General features: G+C 34.7%; 1 protein-coding gene across 1 annotated transcript in view; it reads right to left on the bottom strand.

Annotated features, from left to right (window-relative positions):
* Positions 1–4,114: 4,114 nt before the first annotated feature.
* The window catches only part of ppil2 (peptidylprolyl isomerase (cyclophilin)-like 2), a 52,590-nt gene continuing 36,195 nt past the window's right edge, over positions 4,115–20,509 (bottom strand). Inside the window, exons 15-20 of the mRNA XM_073840379.1 lie at positions 10,864–10,981; positions 10,290–10,346; positions 7,743–7,815; positions 7,291–7,353; positions 7,059–7,201; positions 4,115–4,553 (exon numbers count right to left, since the gene is read on the bottom strand). Coding sequence (XP_073696480.1) covers positions 4,454–4,553; positions 7,059–7,201; positions 7,291–7,353; positions 7,743–7,815; positions 10,290–10,346; positions 10,864–10,981 — 554 coding nt within the window. The 3' untranslated portion in view covers positions 4,115–4,453. The remainder of the gene's footprint in view (positions 4,554–7,058; positions 7,202–7,290; positions 7,354–7,742; positions 7,816–10,289; positions 10,347–10,863; positions 10,982–20,509) is intronic.

Raw genomic sequence — 20,509 nt, forward strand, 5'->3', positions numbered from 1 at the left:
GTAGCAAATACTTTAAATATGAAAACGTACTTACAGGCTGTCAGTCAGAAGCGCAGACTGTCCTTGCGACATTGGAATTGCCCTACTTTATAGCCTTAACCCTTTGTGTACAGCTGGCATTAAAAGCTGCTCTCCCAGGTTCAGGAAACAGTCCTCCGTGAAATGCGCAGCACCCATTCGAATATTTGCATTGTACTGTTCCGGAACAGTGTTGTAAATATAACTTAAACACTGATTTCTAGTTGTGTCCTTATTTGGAAGGCTAAACAAAGTACTTTCGCTTTCGCAATGAAACACACTGCGTCTCCACAACATGAAAGCAGCAACACTACTACAGCCGCTAAAAGTTGCGCCTCCTTTCTTTCCATATACATATGGGCAGTGTTATGCAAATCTACCCATTCTGTAAACAACAAGCCATTTTAGGAAGGCATGGCTGAGTCTTAACTTTTATAATAAATATCTCTTTGGGTTTGAGACTTTAAGCTTTGCAACTTTACAGATCTTATCTACGCACAAACAGCTTGTAATACTCCAAAGACAAAGGAAAACATGAATCTGTATCATATGACCCCTTTAAACTTCTTCTACATCTAAATTTTATGGCCACTTTAAGTAAAACAGCTGTTTTTGTTCACTGATCAACTTTAATTAAACAGTTTTATACTAATTTGATAAAATATGGCATATGGGAGCCATATGGCAAGTATGTAGCACAGTTTGACTAAGGCAAATCCTCATAGGAGACTGCACAAATTCTATTACTGCACACAATGAGTTGGTTATAGTAATTAAATTTTATTTATGCATAAATTACAAAATGATGGTTTGTTTCTTGTGTTCTTCCTTGTGTTTAAAAATTGTAAGGAGACACACATATGTAGGAACAAAATGTCATTGTTAGAACATTATCATACCATAGACGGTTAATGTTAAATATTTATTATTAAATATATATTTTAAATGACTCATTTTGTACAAACCTACACAAATAGTTTGAATGCTAATATCATTTAGGAGGAACATGCGGAGGTCGGAACAGCGCATTATTTGAACATGAATCTGTTGGCAAGTTGGATCATTCGGTAAACAGTGACAGATTTCTGTGTTCCACTGGCAACGACTTTCCTCTTGCACTCTGACACTAAAGAAACGAGCCTGACTGACTGACTGACTGACTGCAGAGACGCCGTAAACCCGCCGTCTGTGCCATGAGAGCCTGACTGAGAGAAAACGATCCCTGATCACTGCTATACACACAAGAGCAGGTCACGCAGAAGACAGATGCAGGGTTACGTAATGGCCAGAGGAACACACACCTCCTGAGATCCACAAGTTGTTTACCAGGCCATGGTCACATCACCTGCCCACACACCTGCCTGTATCACTTACACACAAAATCATTGGCAAAGCAGCGTCCAGAAAGACACGACACAAAGCAGCAGATAGTCTGTGGTTCAGTCTCATAATAACAGGCTATACCTTTCAAAAAATGGGGGTCTGTAAGATTTTTTAAAATGTTTTTGTCTCCTCTTCTTACCAAGATGGCATTCTTTTGATGAAAAATACAGTAAAATAGAAATAATGTGAAATTGATATTTTATTTGAAAATATAATCATTACTCTAGACTTTAGTGTCACATGATTCTTTAGAAACCATTCAAATATTGGTTTATTTATTTTTATCATCAATGTTAAAAACGGTTGTGCTGCTCATTTTTGTAGAAGCTGATACGTTTACACTGCCGTTCAAACGTTTGGGATCAGTAAGAAAAATACAGAAGAAAATGTAATATTGTGAAATATTATTGCAATTTATAATAGCGCTTTTCTGTTTTAATACACTTTAAAATAGAATTTATGTCTGTGATTCAAAGTTTAATTTTCAGCATCATTACTCCAGACTTCAGTGTCAAATGAGCCTTCACTGATTTATTATCAATGCTGAAAACAGTTGTGCTGCTTATTATTTTGGAAGCTGTGATACTTTTTAGAATTCTTTGATGAAAAAAACTTTGAAAAGAAAAAACATTAAAAAAAAAAAACATTTATTTGAAATAGTAATCTTTTGTACCAATATACACTACCGTTCAGTTTGTGGTCAGTATTTTATTTTTTATTTTTTATTTGAAATACATTTGAAAATTGATTGCTAATTTGATCAAATTAATGGATAAGACTTATAGTGTTAGAAAAGATTTCTATTTTTAATAAATTATGTTCATTTTAACTTCTTATTCATCAAACAATCCTGAAAAAGTATCAGAGGTGCCAAAAAAATATTTGGTGGCACAACTGTTTCCAACATTAATAATAAATCAGCATATTAGAATGATTTCTGAAGGATCATGCGACACTGATGACTGAAGTAATGGCTGATGAAAATTCAGCTTTGCATCACAGAAATAAATTTAATAGAAAACCATTTTAAATTGCAATAATATATATATTTTTTAATCAAACTAATGGAACTTTGAGCATAAGAGACTTTTTTTTTTTAAAACATGAAAAAAATCTTACTGATCCCAAACTTTTGAATGGCAGTGTATGTATTATGTATTCTTTAATAAATATAATGTTATAAAATAAAAAAAAATCACAAATGCTGTTCTTTTAAACTTTGAGTTTTTACTGTCACATTTAATCAAACTGATGTCATTTCTTTAAAAAGTATTTCTTTATTTTAAAAAAAAAAAACCTTACCCTAAACTTTTGAATTATTATACAAGTCTTTTTACATCCAAAATTAATAAAACATGTAATGGATTATATTTTGCAAGAAAAGGAAACCTATTTTTTGCAACAATGTTTTAAAAAATTAAGCACTTTTTCCCAACACAAATTCACATGGATTCATTGGATATTTATTTTTGCATTTATTCTTATAATAAAGTCATTTTATGACATGATTAATTAACATAACATTACAATACAAAAAAATATTAATAGAAATACTTCTCTTTTATTTCTACACTGTAAAAATTTTTCAAAAAGTAGTTTCAACTTAAAGGAGAACTCCGGTGTGATATTGACCTAAAGTGTATTGAATCATGATACCGAGTGTGAACGTACCTTGCATACCTTGCTCGACACTCGACTTATCGTGACTACATTTAAGATGGCGGCCACCGCTCTGTTCCTGGTGGAAGATGTCTGTATAAATCTTCTTGTAAATAAACTACCGGTGCTTTTTCTGAGTTCTCAATGTCTCGTTTTAAATGTCAGGGCCCTAGGAAGTCTACCGATGAAGTGTGGAGCTACTTTGTGCCTCGTAAATGGCGTAAAACAGTGATTTATTTACATGGCTTTTCCGATGCCCTGTTCACTCTCATAGACAGCCTGTTGTGAGCATCGGCTAACTGACCCCAGATTTCGGACAGCTGGACACAAACCGAGATGAAATATGCAAGGTACGTTCACACTCGGTATCATGATTCAATACACTTTAGGTCAATATCACACCGGAGTTCTCCTTTAAAATAATTTGTTACCCCGCTGACTTAAAATTTTTAGTTGAGTCAACTTGAAATTTGAAGTTACTTAACTGGAATATTTTAGTTGACTAAACTAAAAAGCAAAGTAAGTCATTGGGGTAACAAAGTATTTTAAGTTGAAACAATTTTTTTTTTTTTTTTTTACAGTGTATGTGCTTCACCTGACAGGTTTGTGAGATTCATCCTTATGCCAACAGAAGGAAGTGAAAGAGGCAATAACCTTACGAAACTGTAAGCTTGTGTAATTGGCCCCTGGGGTCACATGAAACACGTTTGGGTCATAGCAGCAGAACCCCCCTACATGCTCAGCAAGTACAGTCAAGAACAAAGCAAGCAAGCACAGGAAACTCCCATCCAGAAAAAGAGACATTAAAATGCACAGCCACAAGAGGAGAAATGCTGTATTGTGGGAACTACAAAGACTTTCTATGCAACATTCTGGAACTTGTGGGATGAATCAGAATGGTATGTCCCATTGGAGGACTCCTGTTACTGTAGCTACAAGCACAATGCCACAATACCTGCACTCAATAACAAAACACTAGATAAAGAGGAAAGAGGAAAAGTCTGACTCACCTCTAGTTGGTTTAGATAGAAAAAAACTTGAGGTCAATGATAAATTTAGATTGATAGATGGATTTTTATTATTATCTGTGGCGGAAACTGGCTTCCACATCATGCAAACAATAATAAAAACACCAGAGCATGAATAAGTCGAACTTTCAGCAAAATGCATTTAATAATGCACAGATGAAATCATTTAATATGCAAAAAACAATGATTATTTACAGGACTTGACTACATGTGAACTAAATTCCTGCCACATATGTAAGAATACAAAAACTTTCAAAATAGGAACCATAAAGGGGAAAATGCAAGCGGCCTGTGCCAAGTAAGATCAGTCCAATATCTCAATTTACCCACAGTCAGTCTTTGTGACGAGGGACGGTGCCGTGTTTCTACCAGGAACTGAAGTCTCCAAAACCGGTTCTGCCTTTGGGTTTCTTGGCAGGAGCTTCACTAGTGGAGGGTTTGTCACCATCTGGGTGGGAATGTTTCCTGATGAAGGAGAGTGAATAAGACAAAGTTAATTAGGTTTGTGTAATTGATTCAGTAGTGATTATGGGAGTCTAAACTCAGCAGTTTGTCTGGCATGTTACAGAGCAGTGTTTTGTGAATTTGTCACAATGTAAATGCAAGGTTTATTGAATGAACCAGCAGCAAATTTTGGAACTTCAATGTAATTGTTACTACTCATCGTTTCACATGCAAAGAGTTTAGCTAATGACAATAGACATCCTTTACATAAAAAGAATGCAAGGGTGTCAATTTCAGATTTATCCACTCTGGGACCCGGTTTAAAAAAAATATCGGTTTCGCTGTCCTAAAACGCCGGGTCCGTCTGGACGAAACGCCTATTCGATACAAAATGTATGCGTATACAGCTAAACGCATCTCCGTGTGGACTGGGCCTTAATTTTGGGCTGTACAATCCCTTTAATTGGAAGTTCTTTGAAATATTTTAATTATTTTTTAATTATCTGAACCCCATGCTTGTGTTTAAGTGATAAGAGTCAAAATGAAAAAAAAAAAGGCATATTTTTCATAATACTTGCAAGCAGCAAATGCATGTGAGAAATGGCGCTGTTCCCTTCAGGTTGCAGTGTGTGAGTGTTTGTATGAGCAGCAGGTGCTCACATTACTGTCTATGTCTGTTTAACAGTCAGTTTGTGTGTGTGTTTGTGTGTGAAGCAGTGGGGTTGTGAGAGATAATTAGAATGATGTCCTGCGGTTCTCAGTAAACTGTGCTGATATCCTGAGTCCTGCTGTGGTGTGGGACAAACCCTCACTAGTGACACCACTAACACACTCATTTACCATCAGACCAGCTTTATATAATCATGATCCTGACATGATGAAAGCTATCTATCCATCCATCCATCTATCATCTGTTGTTCTATCCATCTGTCTGTCTATCTATCCATTTGTCATTCTATCCATCCATCTGTCCAGTTGTTGTTCTATCCATCCATCTATCCATTGTTCTATCTATCTATCTATCTATCTATCTATCTATCTATCTATCTATCTATCTATCCATCTATCTATCATTTGTCATTCTATCTATCCATCCATCCGTCTGTCAATTTATCTATCCATTTATCTTCCATCATCCATCAATTTATCGATCATCTATCCATCTTTCCATCCATCCATCACTCTGTCTATTCAGCTATCATCTGTTGTTTTATCCATCTGTCCATTTGTCATTATCTGTCCATTCATCTGTTAATTTATCTATCCATCTTCCATCTATCCATCCGTCTGTCAATTCATCTATCCATCTATCCTTCTATCCATCTGTTGTTCAATCTATCCAGCTATCATCGGTTGTTCTATCCATCTGTCTGTCTATCCATTTGTCATCCTATCTATGCATCCATATCTAGCCATCTATCTTCCATTCATCCATCTGTCTATCAATATATCTATCCAATTATCTTCCATCTATCCATCCATCTATCTGTCAATTTATCTATCTTGCATCCATCCATCTATCTGTCTGTCAATTTATCTATCCATCTTCCATCTGTCAATTTATCTATCCATCCATCCTTCTATCCATCTGTCGTTCTGTCTATCTAGCTATAATCAGTTGTTCTATCCATCTGTCTATCATCCATCCATCTGTCCATTTGTTGATCCATCCATCCATCCATCTATCAATCTGTCAGTCAATTTATCTATCTTCCATCCATCTATCAATCAATCTGTGGTTCTGTCTATCTGGCTATCATCTGTGGTTCTATCTATCTTGTCATTCTATCTATCCATCCATCCATCTGTTGTTTTATCCATCCATCCATCAATTAATCCATCTGTCTGTCAAATTATCTATCCATCCAGCATCCTTCTATCCATCTGTCATTTTAGCTATCCATCCGTTGTTCTATCCATCTATCTATCTAAAGACCTATCATCTATCTATCTTCCATCCATCCATCCATCGTTCTATCTATCCGTCTGTCTGTCAATCTCTCTATGGTCCACATATTAGAGTCTAAACCAATTCTGGTTAAAAAAAAATGTCTTTTGCAGCAACGCTGTAGATCCAGTGTGAAAACACTGCTGTAATCCTATAACCCTTTGATAAATAACAACAAATTTTTATTATCTTTTATTTTAGAAATCAAACAACAAAATATTGCTTTTAATAAATACCTTGTTGTGATAAAGATGAGGATTACCAGAGTAAATTTCAGACTTTGAAAGTCAACAGACTTTATGTACTCAGTATGACTTCTGTGTTAGCAGGAAAGCTTCTAGTAATCTGACTCATATTTATTAGCTCAGTAATAATCCTTATTCTGAAAATGTCTTCTCACAATTGCAAGAGAAGTAGTTGTGGATTCTTCAACCACAGGTATCATTTCGTCATGATACCAAGTTGGGATTTTTAACTAAAATGAATCAATGCAATATAAAAAGATCTATAAAGTCTTGTAATATTATACAGTTGTCATATTCAACAGCTGTACATCACAGATGTGTGTGGGAACTCACGTGGCAGCCATGTTGACGTATTTGCCCACTCCTGCTCTGAAGGTTTTAGGCTTGTCCTCTGCTTTTGGCTTTCTGGCTGAAGCAGATGTTTGCGCTCTCTCTTCCTCCAGTTTCTGTGCTTCCTTTTCTCGCTCGGCTGCAATCTAAACACACACACAGTGTCACATCAACAGCATGGCTTAAAAATGCAACAAATATGATATTAACTATATACATGCACACAAATGCTGACCTGTGCATCCGCTTCCTCATACGGGTCCACAAATACTGAAGCGCTCAGCAGCTTTATCTCAGACTGACAATGTGAAAGAGAAACAGAGAGTCTGAGAAAACACTCTTCACGTATTAGCATGCTGTTACCTCTCGAAAATGGAAAAAAAAACAAAAAGCGCTGAAGCGAAGTGTCAAAAACTCTGCTGCCCCAAGCTAAAACATTTTACATGAAGGAGACACAAAATAGTTGAAAATGAAAAGACATACAAGTGAAAAGACATTCTGCTGTTTTAAATTGGACTGTTTTCTCTTTTGGCATTGTGGGATTTGACAGCAGGTGGAAAAAATATAAACAAACAGGAGGTACCATGAGTCAACAAAGCACGCACAGCCCTACACCGCTGACATGTGCTTGTGCAACCGAATCGTACATTTCTGATGCTAGAGAAAGGGGAAAATTGGCTTCAGTACCTTGGGTTTGTCTGTCTTCGGATCACTTTCAACATTCTCCAACGCTGTGAGGGTCTCTAAACCACCAACCACTCTAAAAGAGTAAGAGAAGGACAGAAATCATATTAAAATCCTCACCAATCCTGCATTTATTTCATCCAAAGTACAGCAAAAACAAAAACTAAAATTCTGAAATATTTCTATTTAAATTTACTTCAAAATGTGATCAAAGCTAAATTTTCAGCACCATTACTCTAGTCTTCAGTGTCACATGACCCTTCAGAAATCATTCTAATATGATTTGCTCCTCAAGAAACATTTTTATTATTATTATCAATATTTTAAACAGCCGAGTACATTGTTTCCAGGAATCTTTGATGAATAGAAAGATCAGCATTTATCTGAAATAAAAAGCTTTTGTAACATTATACATATATACACATTGTTTTGGGAAAGAAATTATAGATATTAAAAGCAAGGATGCTTTAAACTGATCAAAAGCGATGAAAAAGACATTTATAATGTTACAAAAGATTTCTATTTCGGATAAATTCTGTTTTTCTGAACTTTCTATTCATTAAAGAAACCTGAAAAATATTCTACTCAGCTGTTTTCAACATAATAATAATAATAATAATAAATGTTTTCAGAATATTAGAATGATTTCTGACAGATCATGTAACTGGAGAAATTATGATAAAAATTTCACTTTGAAATCGCAGAGATAAATTCCACTTTAAAATACAATAGTAAAAATATTTCAAAATGTCACTCTTTTTGCTGTACTTTACAGCTTTAAAAGACTTCTTTAAAAAAAAGTTCAAACACTTTTGACTGGTAGTGTACATGCAATTAAAGTACATGTAAAATACATGTTATATTTTAAGTCTTCTAAAATCATAAAACAGCTTCTATAATCTTTTTTTTTGACAGGACACGGATAACTTTTCTAACAGCAAACAAATCCACAACGTGCAAACGATCAGTAAGTGACGCCCCGTTTGTCTTGTTTGTTGTGTTGGATCTATATGCACACATGCTGTGTACTTTCTCTGTATGTACAGCTGTTCCTGTGAGACAGGAGCCTTAGTTTTCTAGGTGCCCTATAGGCTGAGGGTTGAGTAGTGTGTGTGTGTGTGTGTGTGTGTGTGTGTGTGTGTGTGTGTTTGTTTGTGTGTGTGTTCTCACTGCACGTGCTCAGTAAGTACACACAGACTGAGAGGTGCATGTGAGTGTGCACAGGAGTTTGGTTCAGGCTTATGCTGACAAGCTTTTGAATACCACATCTAGAGTCCAAGGATTTCAACTCAATGCCAAATGGGCAAGACTTTCCCTTAGAGTGAAAGTGTGCATTTGTGTGTGTGCTGGAATGTTCTGATTCAACAGAAGACATGCTTTTCCCCAGGAAGGGCTTCACACAGAGAAAGCTGACCAAATGAGAAATAGACCATTTAACCTTCACTTAAGTGCTAGAATGGGGTCCCCAGTGCATCTACCAACCCAGAAAACATGAAAAAGGGCAACCCAGTAACTTTATTTTGATAAGCCTTTTTGCAAGCATGTGTATAAACGAGCACATTAGAATTTACTCCCGCTGTGATGTGGTAAGGGGATCTTATAATATTACCGCCCTTTAATCTGCACGTTTCCACCCACGACACCACCATTTTATTTTCGCAAGCGACAACGGTGCAAAAGTTCACGCAAAACATGCTAACTATTCTGTTGTTGGCTGCACAGACAAGCACTGAACTCTATTTAGAGTCCCAGCCTCAGAGGAGACAAGAGAGCAGTGGATTTGATTGATTTATTTACTGTATATTACACTGCTGCCACACAGATCTAATATAAACATGTGATTTCTTTCCCAGCTGTTTACCTTCACAGACATAACCGACTGTTTTTGTTACTCCTGTGCGTTTTAACAAACTTGTGTGTATTTGACAGTTTAAGCGCAATAAGACATGAAAAAGAACTTAGTTTAGTACTCACACGTCATGTGACAGGCGCTTTCTGTGTGTTTGCTTCAGATGTGTGCGCTTAAAAAACCCTATATTATAAGTTTCAGCGAATATGTTTTAAAACGCAGTGCGATAGACATGATAATCAAACTCAAACAGATGTATTTTATCAGAGTATCTGAGATATGAGCTGGAAAGGCACAGTCCTATTCTGGAAAAGGGGCCGGGGAGCAGCAGCTCATTTGCATTTAAAGAGGAATGCACAAAAACAACGTGTTTCTGCTTCCAATCAAAATAGGCATTTTCAGAATATATGATATAATAAATGATCTATAGAGTACTTTGAGCTGAAACTTCACAGACACATTCTGGGGATACCTAAGATTAATATCACGTCTTGTAAAAAGGGGCATAATAGGTCTCCTTTAAATTGTAATAATATTTTACAATATTACTGTTGTTTGTATTTTTGGACAGATAAATGGAGATTTTGTGAACAAAGTCTTTTCTAAAGCATTAAAAACAAAACTTCTTTTTTTTTATAAATGTAGTATTTGACTGTGAATGTCCTATTACTGAAGACAAATAAATCCATAAATAAAATTACCTTCCAAACACAGTGTGTTTCCTGTCCAGGTATGTGCATGAGCGAAATGTTATAAAGCTGAAAGAAACAGGAAAAAAAAGTTTTTGTAAGTGCAATTTCATATTTAAACAATATTTGCATTTCATCTACTTACAAAGGGAACAAAAATAGGCTTGAAGTTTTAGGTAAATTTTTAGATGAACATTTACGGTTAAAAAGTATATCAATTGTAATTTTTTTTAGAAAATGTCATTGTTTCGCTAGATGAGACTGGGATTGTTTAGAGCCCTTTGAAGCTGCCTTGAAACTGCAATTTGGAAGTTCAACTCGTGGGCCCACTATATGGAGAGAAATCCTGAAATGTTTTCCTCAAAATTTTCTTTACGACTGAAGAAAGAAAGACATGAACATCTTGGATTGACAAGGGCGAGTAAATTATCTGTAAATTTTTGTTCTGGAAGTGAACTTCTCCTTTATGAGGCTTGGGCTGAATTAATTCCAAAAGTGTAATACTTCAGTGGTTTAAAACAAACTCTAAACAGAGTGTTTGATATTAATCCAGTCACTTTAATGAGCAGATGAAACATTTACTCACAACTGGGATTTATTTGTGTTGGGTCCTGAGTTAGCCATGCTCAGAATACCACGACCCGTGTGAGAGAGATTGGGCTTGAACTCGTCCTTGAATGGCTTCCCCCAGCAAGACTCTCCTCCTTACACACACAACAACAGACAGAGGAAAGACAGGTGGAGGAAAAATATGGATATTAAACACAATGGGGAGCATGTGTATGAGATTAAGAGTAACACATCATGACACTTGGCCAATAACAACCCTGCTGTATGCAGCATCACATCTGTAGTCGGGTATAATTACAGTGGAAGAACAAAAGCAGTGATCTAGCACAACATGAACACAAAAGAAAACGAATTTGTTTAAAAGTGAAGTGTAATTTCTAAGACACTAGCGGCACCATTCGGGATTGCAAAACATTCTAGTCACCATAGATGGCTCAAGTTCCTTATTCAATGTCTTTGGGACTTTTTTCACTCATTTTATTACAAATTTGATCACTTGAAAAGTAACCCACTTCTTAAAAAGCCACACAATCTGAGGATAAATTCATGCCGTAGCACAAATGATGGTGTTGACACTGAAGACTGGAGTAACAATGCTGAAAATTCAGCTTTGCATCACAGGAATAAACTACATTTTAAAATACACTACCAGTCAAAAGTTTTTGAACAGTATTTTTTAAAGAAGTATTTTCTGCTCACCAAGCTTGGATTTATTTGATCCAAAGTAGAGCAAAAACAGTAAAATTATGAAATATTTTTACTATTTGAAGTAACTTTGTATTTGAATATATTTTAAAATGTAATTTATGTAATTTCAATAATGCTAAAAATGTTTAACATTATTACTCCAGTCACATGACCCTTCAAAAATCTTTCTAATATTCTGATTTGTTGCTCAAAAGACATGTATTATTATGATATTATGATGTTATGAGATTTCTTTAATGTATAGAAAGTTCAGAAGAACAGCATTTATCTGAAATAGAAATCTTTTGTAATATTATGTCTTTATCATCACTTTATCAATTTAAAGCTTCCTTGCTAATTAAAAGCATTAGTTTCTATTATTTCTTTTAAAAAGTTGAATGGTGAAGTGTATAATGTTACAAAAGCTTTTTATTTCCATTCATCAAAGAATCCTGAAAAAATGTCCTCAACCGTTTTAAGTATTGATAATAATAATTATAATAATAAATGTTTCTTGAACAGCAAATCAGCATATTAGAATGATTTCTGAAGGATCATGTGATGCTGAAGACTGGGGTAATGATGCTGAAAATTTAAATGTTAAAATATATTCAAACAGAAAGCAGTTTTTTTAAAAAGTAAAAATATTTTTACAATTTTACTGCTTTTACTGTATTTTGGATTAAATAAATGAAGGCTTAGTGAGCTTACTGTTCAAAAACGTTTGATTGATAATGTATATTTAAACAGAAAACTGTTATTTAAAAATGTAATAATATTTTACAATATTACAGTTTTCACCATTTTAAAAACTAATAAATATATCCTCATAAGTGTCCACTTTCAAAAACATAAAAAAACTTGCAGACCACAATCTTTCGAACATTAGTATATAATGCAGTAGTCTGACTATTTAATTCTCCCCGCAGATTTTAAGCTGAAATATTAAAGCGGTTCAACTGAACTTGACCCAGATTGTCTTTTTGAATCACTTCAAATCATTTATAAAATTACTAACCCAGTGCCCCACGCACAGGCACCATGCGTTGTCTTCTGCCACCACAAACAAACACCTCATGCCAAAGGCCTCCAAATCAGGTACACTAATTAACGCTTCATCACGCTCAATCAAAAGCTCTGCTGGATGCAGCTCTCTCAGCGAGCGATCGCGCATGTGTGTGTGTGTGTGTGTGTGCGTGCAGAGACTGACATGAGACTTCGCTCAACGGCAAGATTAGGAATATTTTTCCACAACTCAAGATGGTGTTCTGAGACACCTGCACCTACTGAATTCATACAGTTATGTGAGGTTGAAAATCTTTGTACTTCTCGATTAGCAATTGCAGTTTTTTTAACTGTAGCGGAGCAGGAAGGTGTTTAATGACCAGCAGCTGGTGTCGTTGTGGAGCGATGGCTTTACGACACACCAATCTGCCTTTGAAAACTTGCACACCCTCATAAACATTCCCCAGGTGACATTTCTGCATAATTTATTACCTTGCTGACATTTCCTACCACATGCCACTGACTTGATTAAAAAGGAAGAGAAAAAAAAAAAGAGAGGATGAAAATTAACCGGACAGAATAACAAGGCTACCAAAATTAAAAACTGCAGCAAAAATAATTTTGAGCTCTTAAGAAACTAAATTACAAAAATATTAAAAATCCAGAGTTAAATCCAGGCACAGAAAATTTAGACAGTAATAAAATACAGTGCCTTGCAAAAGTATTCATACTCCTTCAAAACCTTTTTATTTACACTTTTGTTATGTTGCTACCTTGTTAAACTGCTTTAAATTGTTTGTTTTCCCCCAAATCATTCTACACTTCATACACCATAATGACAAAGCAAAAAAAAGGTTTTTAACATCTTTTATTTTTTACATCTTTTATTTTTTATTTTAATACATGTTTACAAATTTATTAAAAATAAAAAACAAAAATAATTCCATTACGTAAGTTTTCAAACCCTTATCTGGGACAGTGAAAATTTAGCTCAGGAGCATTCATATTGCTTGTAGTTGTTACTATACTTGAAGTGGAGTGAATTGTTATAATTTGGAAAGACAAAAAAAAAAAAAAAGTCTAACAGCTGAAAATGCATATTAGAGCAAAAACCAAGCCCTGAGGTAAAAAACAAAAACTGCCTACAGAGCTCAGAAACAGGAAGTCACACATCTGGGGAAGAGTTCTGAAAAATTATGCTGCATTGAAGGTTCACAGAAGCATGTAGTCTCCTTTACCCTTTTTAGATGAAGTTAGAAACAACCAGGACTCTTCCTACACCTGGCCTCCTGGCCAAACTGAGCAATTGATGGAGATTGGCTTTGGTTAGAGTGGTTACTAAGATCCTGATATTCAGTCTAATTGAGCACCATGATCATATGTGGAGATGGGAGAACCTCAATTCCAAGCATCGTGTTTGGAGGAAACCAGGCACTGCTCATCACCTAAAGAGTACCATCCAAATAGTAAAGTGTGCTGGTAGCAGCCTCATGCTGTGGGGCAGTTTTTCAGTAGCAAGGTAAGAAGTAGAGTAGAAGAAAAGCTCAATGCACTAAAATATTGAGATATTGAGAAAACCCAGTCCAGAGCATTAAGAACCTCAGACTGGGCAGAAGGCTCACTTTCCAACAGGACAATGACCCTAAGCACACAGCAAGATTGGCTTTTAGACAACTCTGTGAATGTCCTTGGCCCAGCCACAGCCTGGGCTTGAACCCAATCAAACATTTCTAGAGAAACCTGAAAATGTCTGCCAGACCCCATTGAAGCTGACAGAAAAGCTGACAGTAAAGTGCCAAATGCTGATGTGCAAAGCTTGTCGCATCATACGCAAAAAGACTTAAGGCTATAAAGGTGCTTCAGTTAAGTACTGAGTTAAGGGTATGAATACTTATGGAATGTACTTATCCCGTTTATATATATATATAATAAATATATAAATAAATTTATAAAATAAATTTACAATGTTGTGACAATTCAAAAGCAAAGTTTTTGCTTTGTCATAATAGTGTTAAAAAATTTAAATACTTAAAATACTTTTGCAAGCCACTGTACATTTCATACAAAGGTGATTAAGTAGTTCAAGCTTGAAGTACCACTTTCATGTTTTAAGTCTGCAGTGACTATTTAAAAGTTATTGCAGGTGGAAATATACAATTAACTGTAATTAATCTAATTAACTGACAATTAAGGTAAAAACCCAATCATATGATTGCCATCATTTTAACAAAGCAACAACAATTAGATACTTTGCAAATAAATACATCACAGCCGGTGACTACCACAAAACTAAGCGGAACTCTCTAGGTTTTAAATATTATTTTTAAATTTTATCATATTTTCCTTTATGTGTAGACCTTTATATCCACATACTCATTCATGCACGGGTATATCTAAAAATGTCTGTGCGTGTCAGAGTGAGTTGTGATGTTTTCTGCTGCACTGATAGCACACCGCTGTGTAAGAAGCCTTCATTTAATTTTGTAGACGAATCCTGCAGAATCATAATCACTGCACATTCATTCACAGCCTAACAGCGCACCATTATTACAGAACACTGCGTCTCTTCAAAGGAACATTGTGCGATTTGTCACACTCATGACTTCTTGTTGCAGCATCCAAAACACATTTTGATAATTTGGTTAATATTATCTATTTTTCAACTAAATGGAGGAAAACAGGACAGCTGAACACATGATCAAAGCCTTCAAAATAATATAAGCATGCAACGTTATTACGGTTGGTATACGTCAACATTAATCAGTATGTTTTCTTAATGGCTCATATCTAAGGGACAGTTCACACAGTAATTGTATCATTTCTAAACCACAGTTTTTAATAGTTTTAAAGTACAGCACGTTCCTCTATGCAATTACAACGGTTTTGTGCAAGTCATTTGAAACTTTTATATGATGAACAGACCAAAATTTAAGTCATTATATGTTGCAGCCAGATGACTGAATCAGTCAGTTGAACTCAAGAACCAAATCAGTCCAATTAGTGAATGAATCAGGTTTTGTGAACTGGATCCAGGATTATTTAAAGGGATAGTTCACCCAAAAATGAAAATTTGATGTTTATCTGCTTACCCCCAGGGCATCCAAGATGTAGGTGACTTTGTTTCCTCAGCAGAACACAAACAAAGATTTTTAACGAAAACCGGTGCAGTCTTTCAGCCAAATAATGGACGTGGATGGGCACCAGACCTTTAAGCGTAAACAAAAACATGCACAGACAAATCCAAATTACACCCTGCGACTCGTGATGATACACTGATGTCCTAAGACACGAAACGATCGTTTTTTGCGAGAAACTGAACAGTATTTATATCATTTTTTACCTTTGATACACAGCCACGTCCATCTGTCCTGAGCACGAGCTTGTCATCCAGATCGTTACATGTGTACGCGCTCTGGCGTAGAATACGCAAACACCGGAAGCGATCTGTCGCATGAATACAACACTCATTGTTTACACAGTGCACCGAGATTGTGGGTATAGCGGCTATTCAAAATGGTAATTGTGCTTATCCTGATTGTTCAAACCAATTTAAAGCTAAAAGATTACCTTTGCGCAAACTCATCCGGGACTTTTCACCGATTTCCCCTTACGGTGTTTGCGTATACTACGCCAGAGCGCGTGCACGTGTAACGAGCCGGATGACAAGCTCGTGCTCATGACAGATGGACATGGCTGTGTATCAAAGGTAAAAAATGATATAAATACTGTTCAGTTTCTCGCAAAAAACTATCGTTTCGTGTCTTAGGACATCAATGTATCGTCACGAGTCGCAGGGTGTAATTTGGATTTGTCTGTGCATGTTTTTGTTTACTTTTAATGGTCTGGTGCCCATCCACATCCATTATTTAGCTGGCAGACTGCACCGGTTTTCGTTAAAAATCTTCGTTTGTGTTCTGCTGAGGAAACAAAGTCACCTACATCTTGGATGCCCTGGGGGTAACAGATAAACATCTCATTTTCATTTTTGGGTGAACTATCCCTTTAATACAATTAAAATGACTACTATATTTTTTGTGAACATTTTAATGTGAAAGTTGTAGTATTTTTTTAACAATATGTCTACATAGTTTTTTATATTGAGCTTTAGCTTATTTTAACTTTATTTATTTACTATGGAAGCCCACACCTGAATTAAAAAACTGCGACTGTGAGTTTATATCTTACAGTCTCATAATTCTGACTTTTTTAACTCGCAATTTTGAGTTATAAAGTCAGAAAGAATTGTGAGATATAAACTCACAATTCAGAATTTTTTTGTAGATTTTGTCTCTTGCTATTCTGACTTTTATGGCAAATCTGAGAAAGTCACAATTGTGTGATAAAAACTTGCAATTCTGAGAAATAAAGTCACAAATCTGAGATAAAAAGTCACAATTTGTATCTTGCAATTCTGCTTTTATTTCTTAGAATTCTGAGTTTATATCTCACAATTCTGACTTTTATCGCAAATCAGCAATTCTGAGAAATAAAGTTGCAAATCTGAGGAAAAAAGTCAACAGTTTAGATCTCACATTTCTGACTTTTTTTCCTCTCAGTTCAAAGTTTATATTTTGAAATTCTGTGACTTTTAATGCAAATCTGAGAAAAAGTCACAATTGTGAGATATAAACTCGCAAAAAAAAAATTGTGAGTTTATATTTCGCAATTCTTTATTTCTTAGAATTACGAAATGCAATAGCAAGAAAAAAAACCTCAGAACTTTTCTTTGCAAATCCAAGTATCTCGCAATTTTGACTTTCTTTACTAGCAATTTTGATTTTATCGTAAATCTGCAAAAAAAGCGAGATATAAACTTGCAATTTTGAGAAAAAGTCACCAATCTGAGAAAAAGTCACAATTGCGAGATATAAACTTGCAATTTTTAGAAATAAAGTCGCCAATCTGAGAAAAAGTCACAATGGCGAGATATAAACTTGCAATTCTGAGAAAAAAATTTAAATTGCAATATGTGAACTTGCAATTGCAAGAAAAAAAGTCAGAATTATGAGATTTTTTTTTTATTCAGTGGTCGAAAATGGGCTTCCATAAGTAATTTTAGTACTTAAAACTTATTTTATTTCATCTAGTTGCCAGAGCAACATTTCTCATTTATGTTTAGTTTAAGTTGAAGTTATTTTTATATTTATTTCAGGTAATGTTTTCTTTTTATTTCAATTGAAGGATTTCACTATTTCACTTTTAATGGTTTTAGTTTTTTGAATCAACAGATTCATTGATAAGATCCAACTTAAAAAAAAAAAAAAACACGCCCAAAACACTAAAATTAATTTTCAGTGAATAACCTGATATTCTGTTCGTCACACACTAATTTTAGAATACTTTCTTCTTAAAAATTATATTCTTTTTAAAAAATATTCTTCAAAAATTATTGTTTTGCATTTCTACAGTACAAAGCAAGTCAGGGAGTTTGAAATAATATATAATAATATGAGAGTGAAAAAATTATGTGAATTTTCCACATGCCTCTAAAAAAAGCATGTACCTTTAATTACACTATCGTAATTTAATTACATTATTGTTGTGATTTGCCAAATTGTTGCCATTCTGACAGAATATCACATGAATATGCAAATGCAACATTGAGGATTAAGGACACTGCAATCTCTTCCCTAACATCCATGAAGAGTCATTTACTCTGTTTAGTCACAAGTGACTAAAAGCACACATTTGACGCAAAATCTCTCCCTTTTATTTGCATCTTTTTTAGGTCAAATGCATCATCAGTCCCTATCTCAGTGTGCATGATAACACATGTGTGAGAATGACTGTAAAATATAAGTTGCTTCTGGCCTTCAAGTCTGATACTCAACACTTAAAATTCGCTCAATGTTTATGAAAAATTCGGTCTACTTCCCTTTTCGCTCCTTGCTCTCAATCCTTCTTTTTACACAGGGGTCACAGGTAAGGCTGGTGCATTTTTTTATGGGATTGAATTTGAGACACGGGAATAGAGTTTACTAACTCCTTTGCCTTTTTGTTTCTCAGTTAGACCTGCACCTTTTAACACTCATGACCACAGGAAAACATCCCTCGCGAATGTGCATCAAAAAAGCCATTCAGTTTGACGTTTTGACCAAAGCTGAGGTCATATTATCAAGACTGCTCAGGAAAGTAATAAAATGCTCATCTAACCAACTGAACATAGAAAAAAATGTTAGAGCATTTTTTTTGATAAAAGACTAAACTTCCTGTAATTGCTTCCACTTGAAAAACCTTTAGTAATGTAAAGGAGAATCACAAAAATGTGAGTCATTCAACTGACTTAGACTTGTAACTAAAACCTTGCATTCAATATATTTTGCACCTTGGTGAGGGTAAATGCCATATTTAATTTGATGCGATTGAAAACAAGGCTCTGCTTCAACTTTCCTAGAAAAAGGCCATGTTAAATATCACTATTGCTCACACTTTTCTAAACAAAGTCTGAAGAGAACAACCAAGGAACAACATGCTGTAAACTACCCCACTGCGCTTGTACAAAAAAAAAAAAAAATCCTTTTTGTGCATATAACTGTTTGTTGTTGTTAATATTAGGACACGAGTACAAAGCTTTGTTTCCAAAAGAAATAATTTATTAGCAGCCAAATGCCACATCACGAAAACGAAAATTTGGATTCATGCCGAATGAGAGAGGTACATTTAAATTAAGCCTGTTCTGTTTTCCAGGCTGTTCACTCAGACTGTTAGAAAAAGCATTGTTAGCCTAACGTTTTTTTTTTTCTTTTAGTAAATTTCAGTCTATGCAACGAATGATTTGTTGACAAGTTACTGACATTACCTCTTAAATCTACACTTGACTGTCTAATACTACCACTCTCTATTCCATCTCATTGTTTTCTTTTAATTTATTATGAATATAATAATAACTTGACCGTCAAACACTACCACTCTCACTTCTATTTCTATTCTATCAACTTGTTTTCTTTTTATTTATTATAAAAATAATAACTTGACCCTCTAGTCTAACACTAGAATTCTCTATTCTATTTCTCCTCTAACACTATCTCCCTCTATTCTATTTGCATTCTATCTACTTTTTTCTTTTTATTTATTATAAAAATAATAACAGGACACTTTAACACTAGCACACTACATCTATACTATCTACTTGTTTTCTTTTTATTAAAAAAAATAAGAACATGGCCCTCTAACATTAGCTCTATTTTATTTCTATTCTAATCTACTGGTTTCTTTTTAACTACTTACAAAAACCTGATCCTCTGACACCAGTACTCTCTATTCTATTTCTATTCTATCTACTTGTTTTCCTTTTATTTATTATAAAATAATAATGTGACCCTAACACTAGAACTCTATTCTATTTCTATTCTATCTACTTGTTTTCCTTTTATTTATTATAAAATAATAATGTGACCCTAACACTAGAACTCTATTCTATTTCTATTCTATCTACTTGTTTTCCTTTTATTTATTATAAAATAATAATGTGACCCTAACAATAGAACTCTATTCTATTTCTATTCTATCTACTTGTTTTCCTTTTATTTATTATAAAATAATAATGTGACCCTAACACTAGAACTCTATTCTATTTCTATTTTATCTACTTGTTTATTTTTTACTATAAAAGTAATAGTATTAACTTGACCCTTTAACACCAACCCTCTCTATTTCTTTTCTACTTTCTTTATTTTTGCCATTTTTGCCTTTATTATGATAGGACAGATCAGAATTGACAGGAAGCGTAGTGGGAGAGATAGGGGTGGGATCGGGAAAGGTCCTCGAGCCGGGATTCGAACACGGGACGCCCGAAGCGCAACGGCGCTGTATGTCGACGCGCTGCACACAAGACTATCGGCGCCGACCTACTTTTTTTTTTTATTATAAAAAAATTTGGGGCTGCCACTAATAGTAGACTAACCATTAGTCAACAGAAGAGGCTTGGTCGATTGAAAATTGTATTAGTCGCAGAAAAAAATTCCACAGGA

This window comes from Garra rufa, chromosome 5, assembly GCF_049309525.1.
Source record: "Garra rufa chromosome 5, GarRuf1.0, whole genome shotgun sequence".
Taxonomy (NCBI): Eukaryota; Metazoa; Chordata; class Actinopteri; order Cypriniformes; family Cyprinidae; genus Garra; species Garra rufa.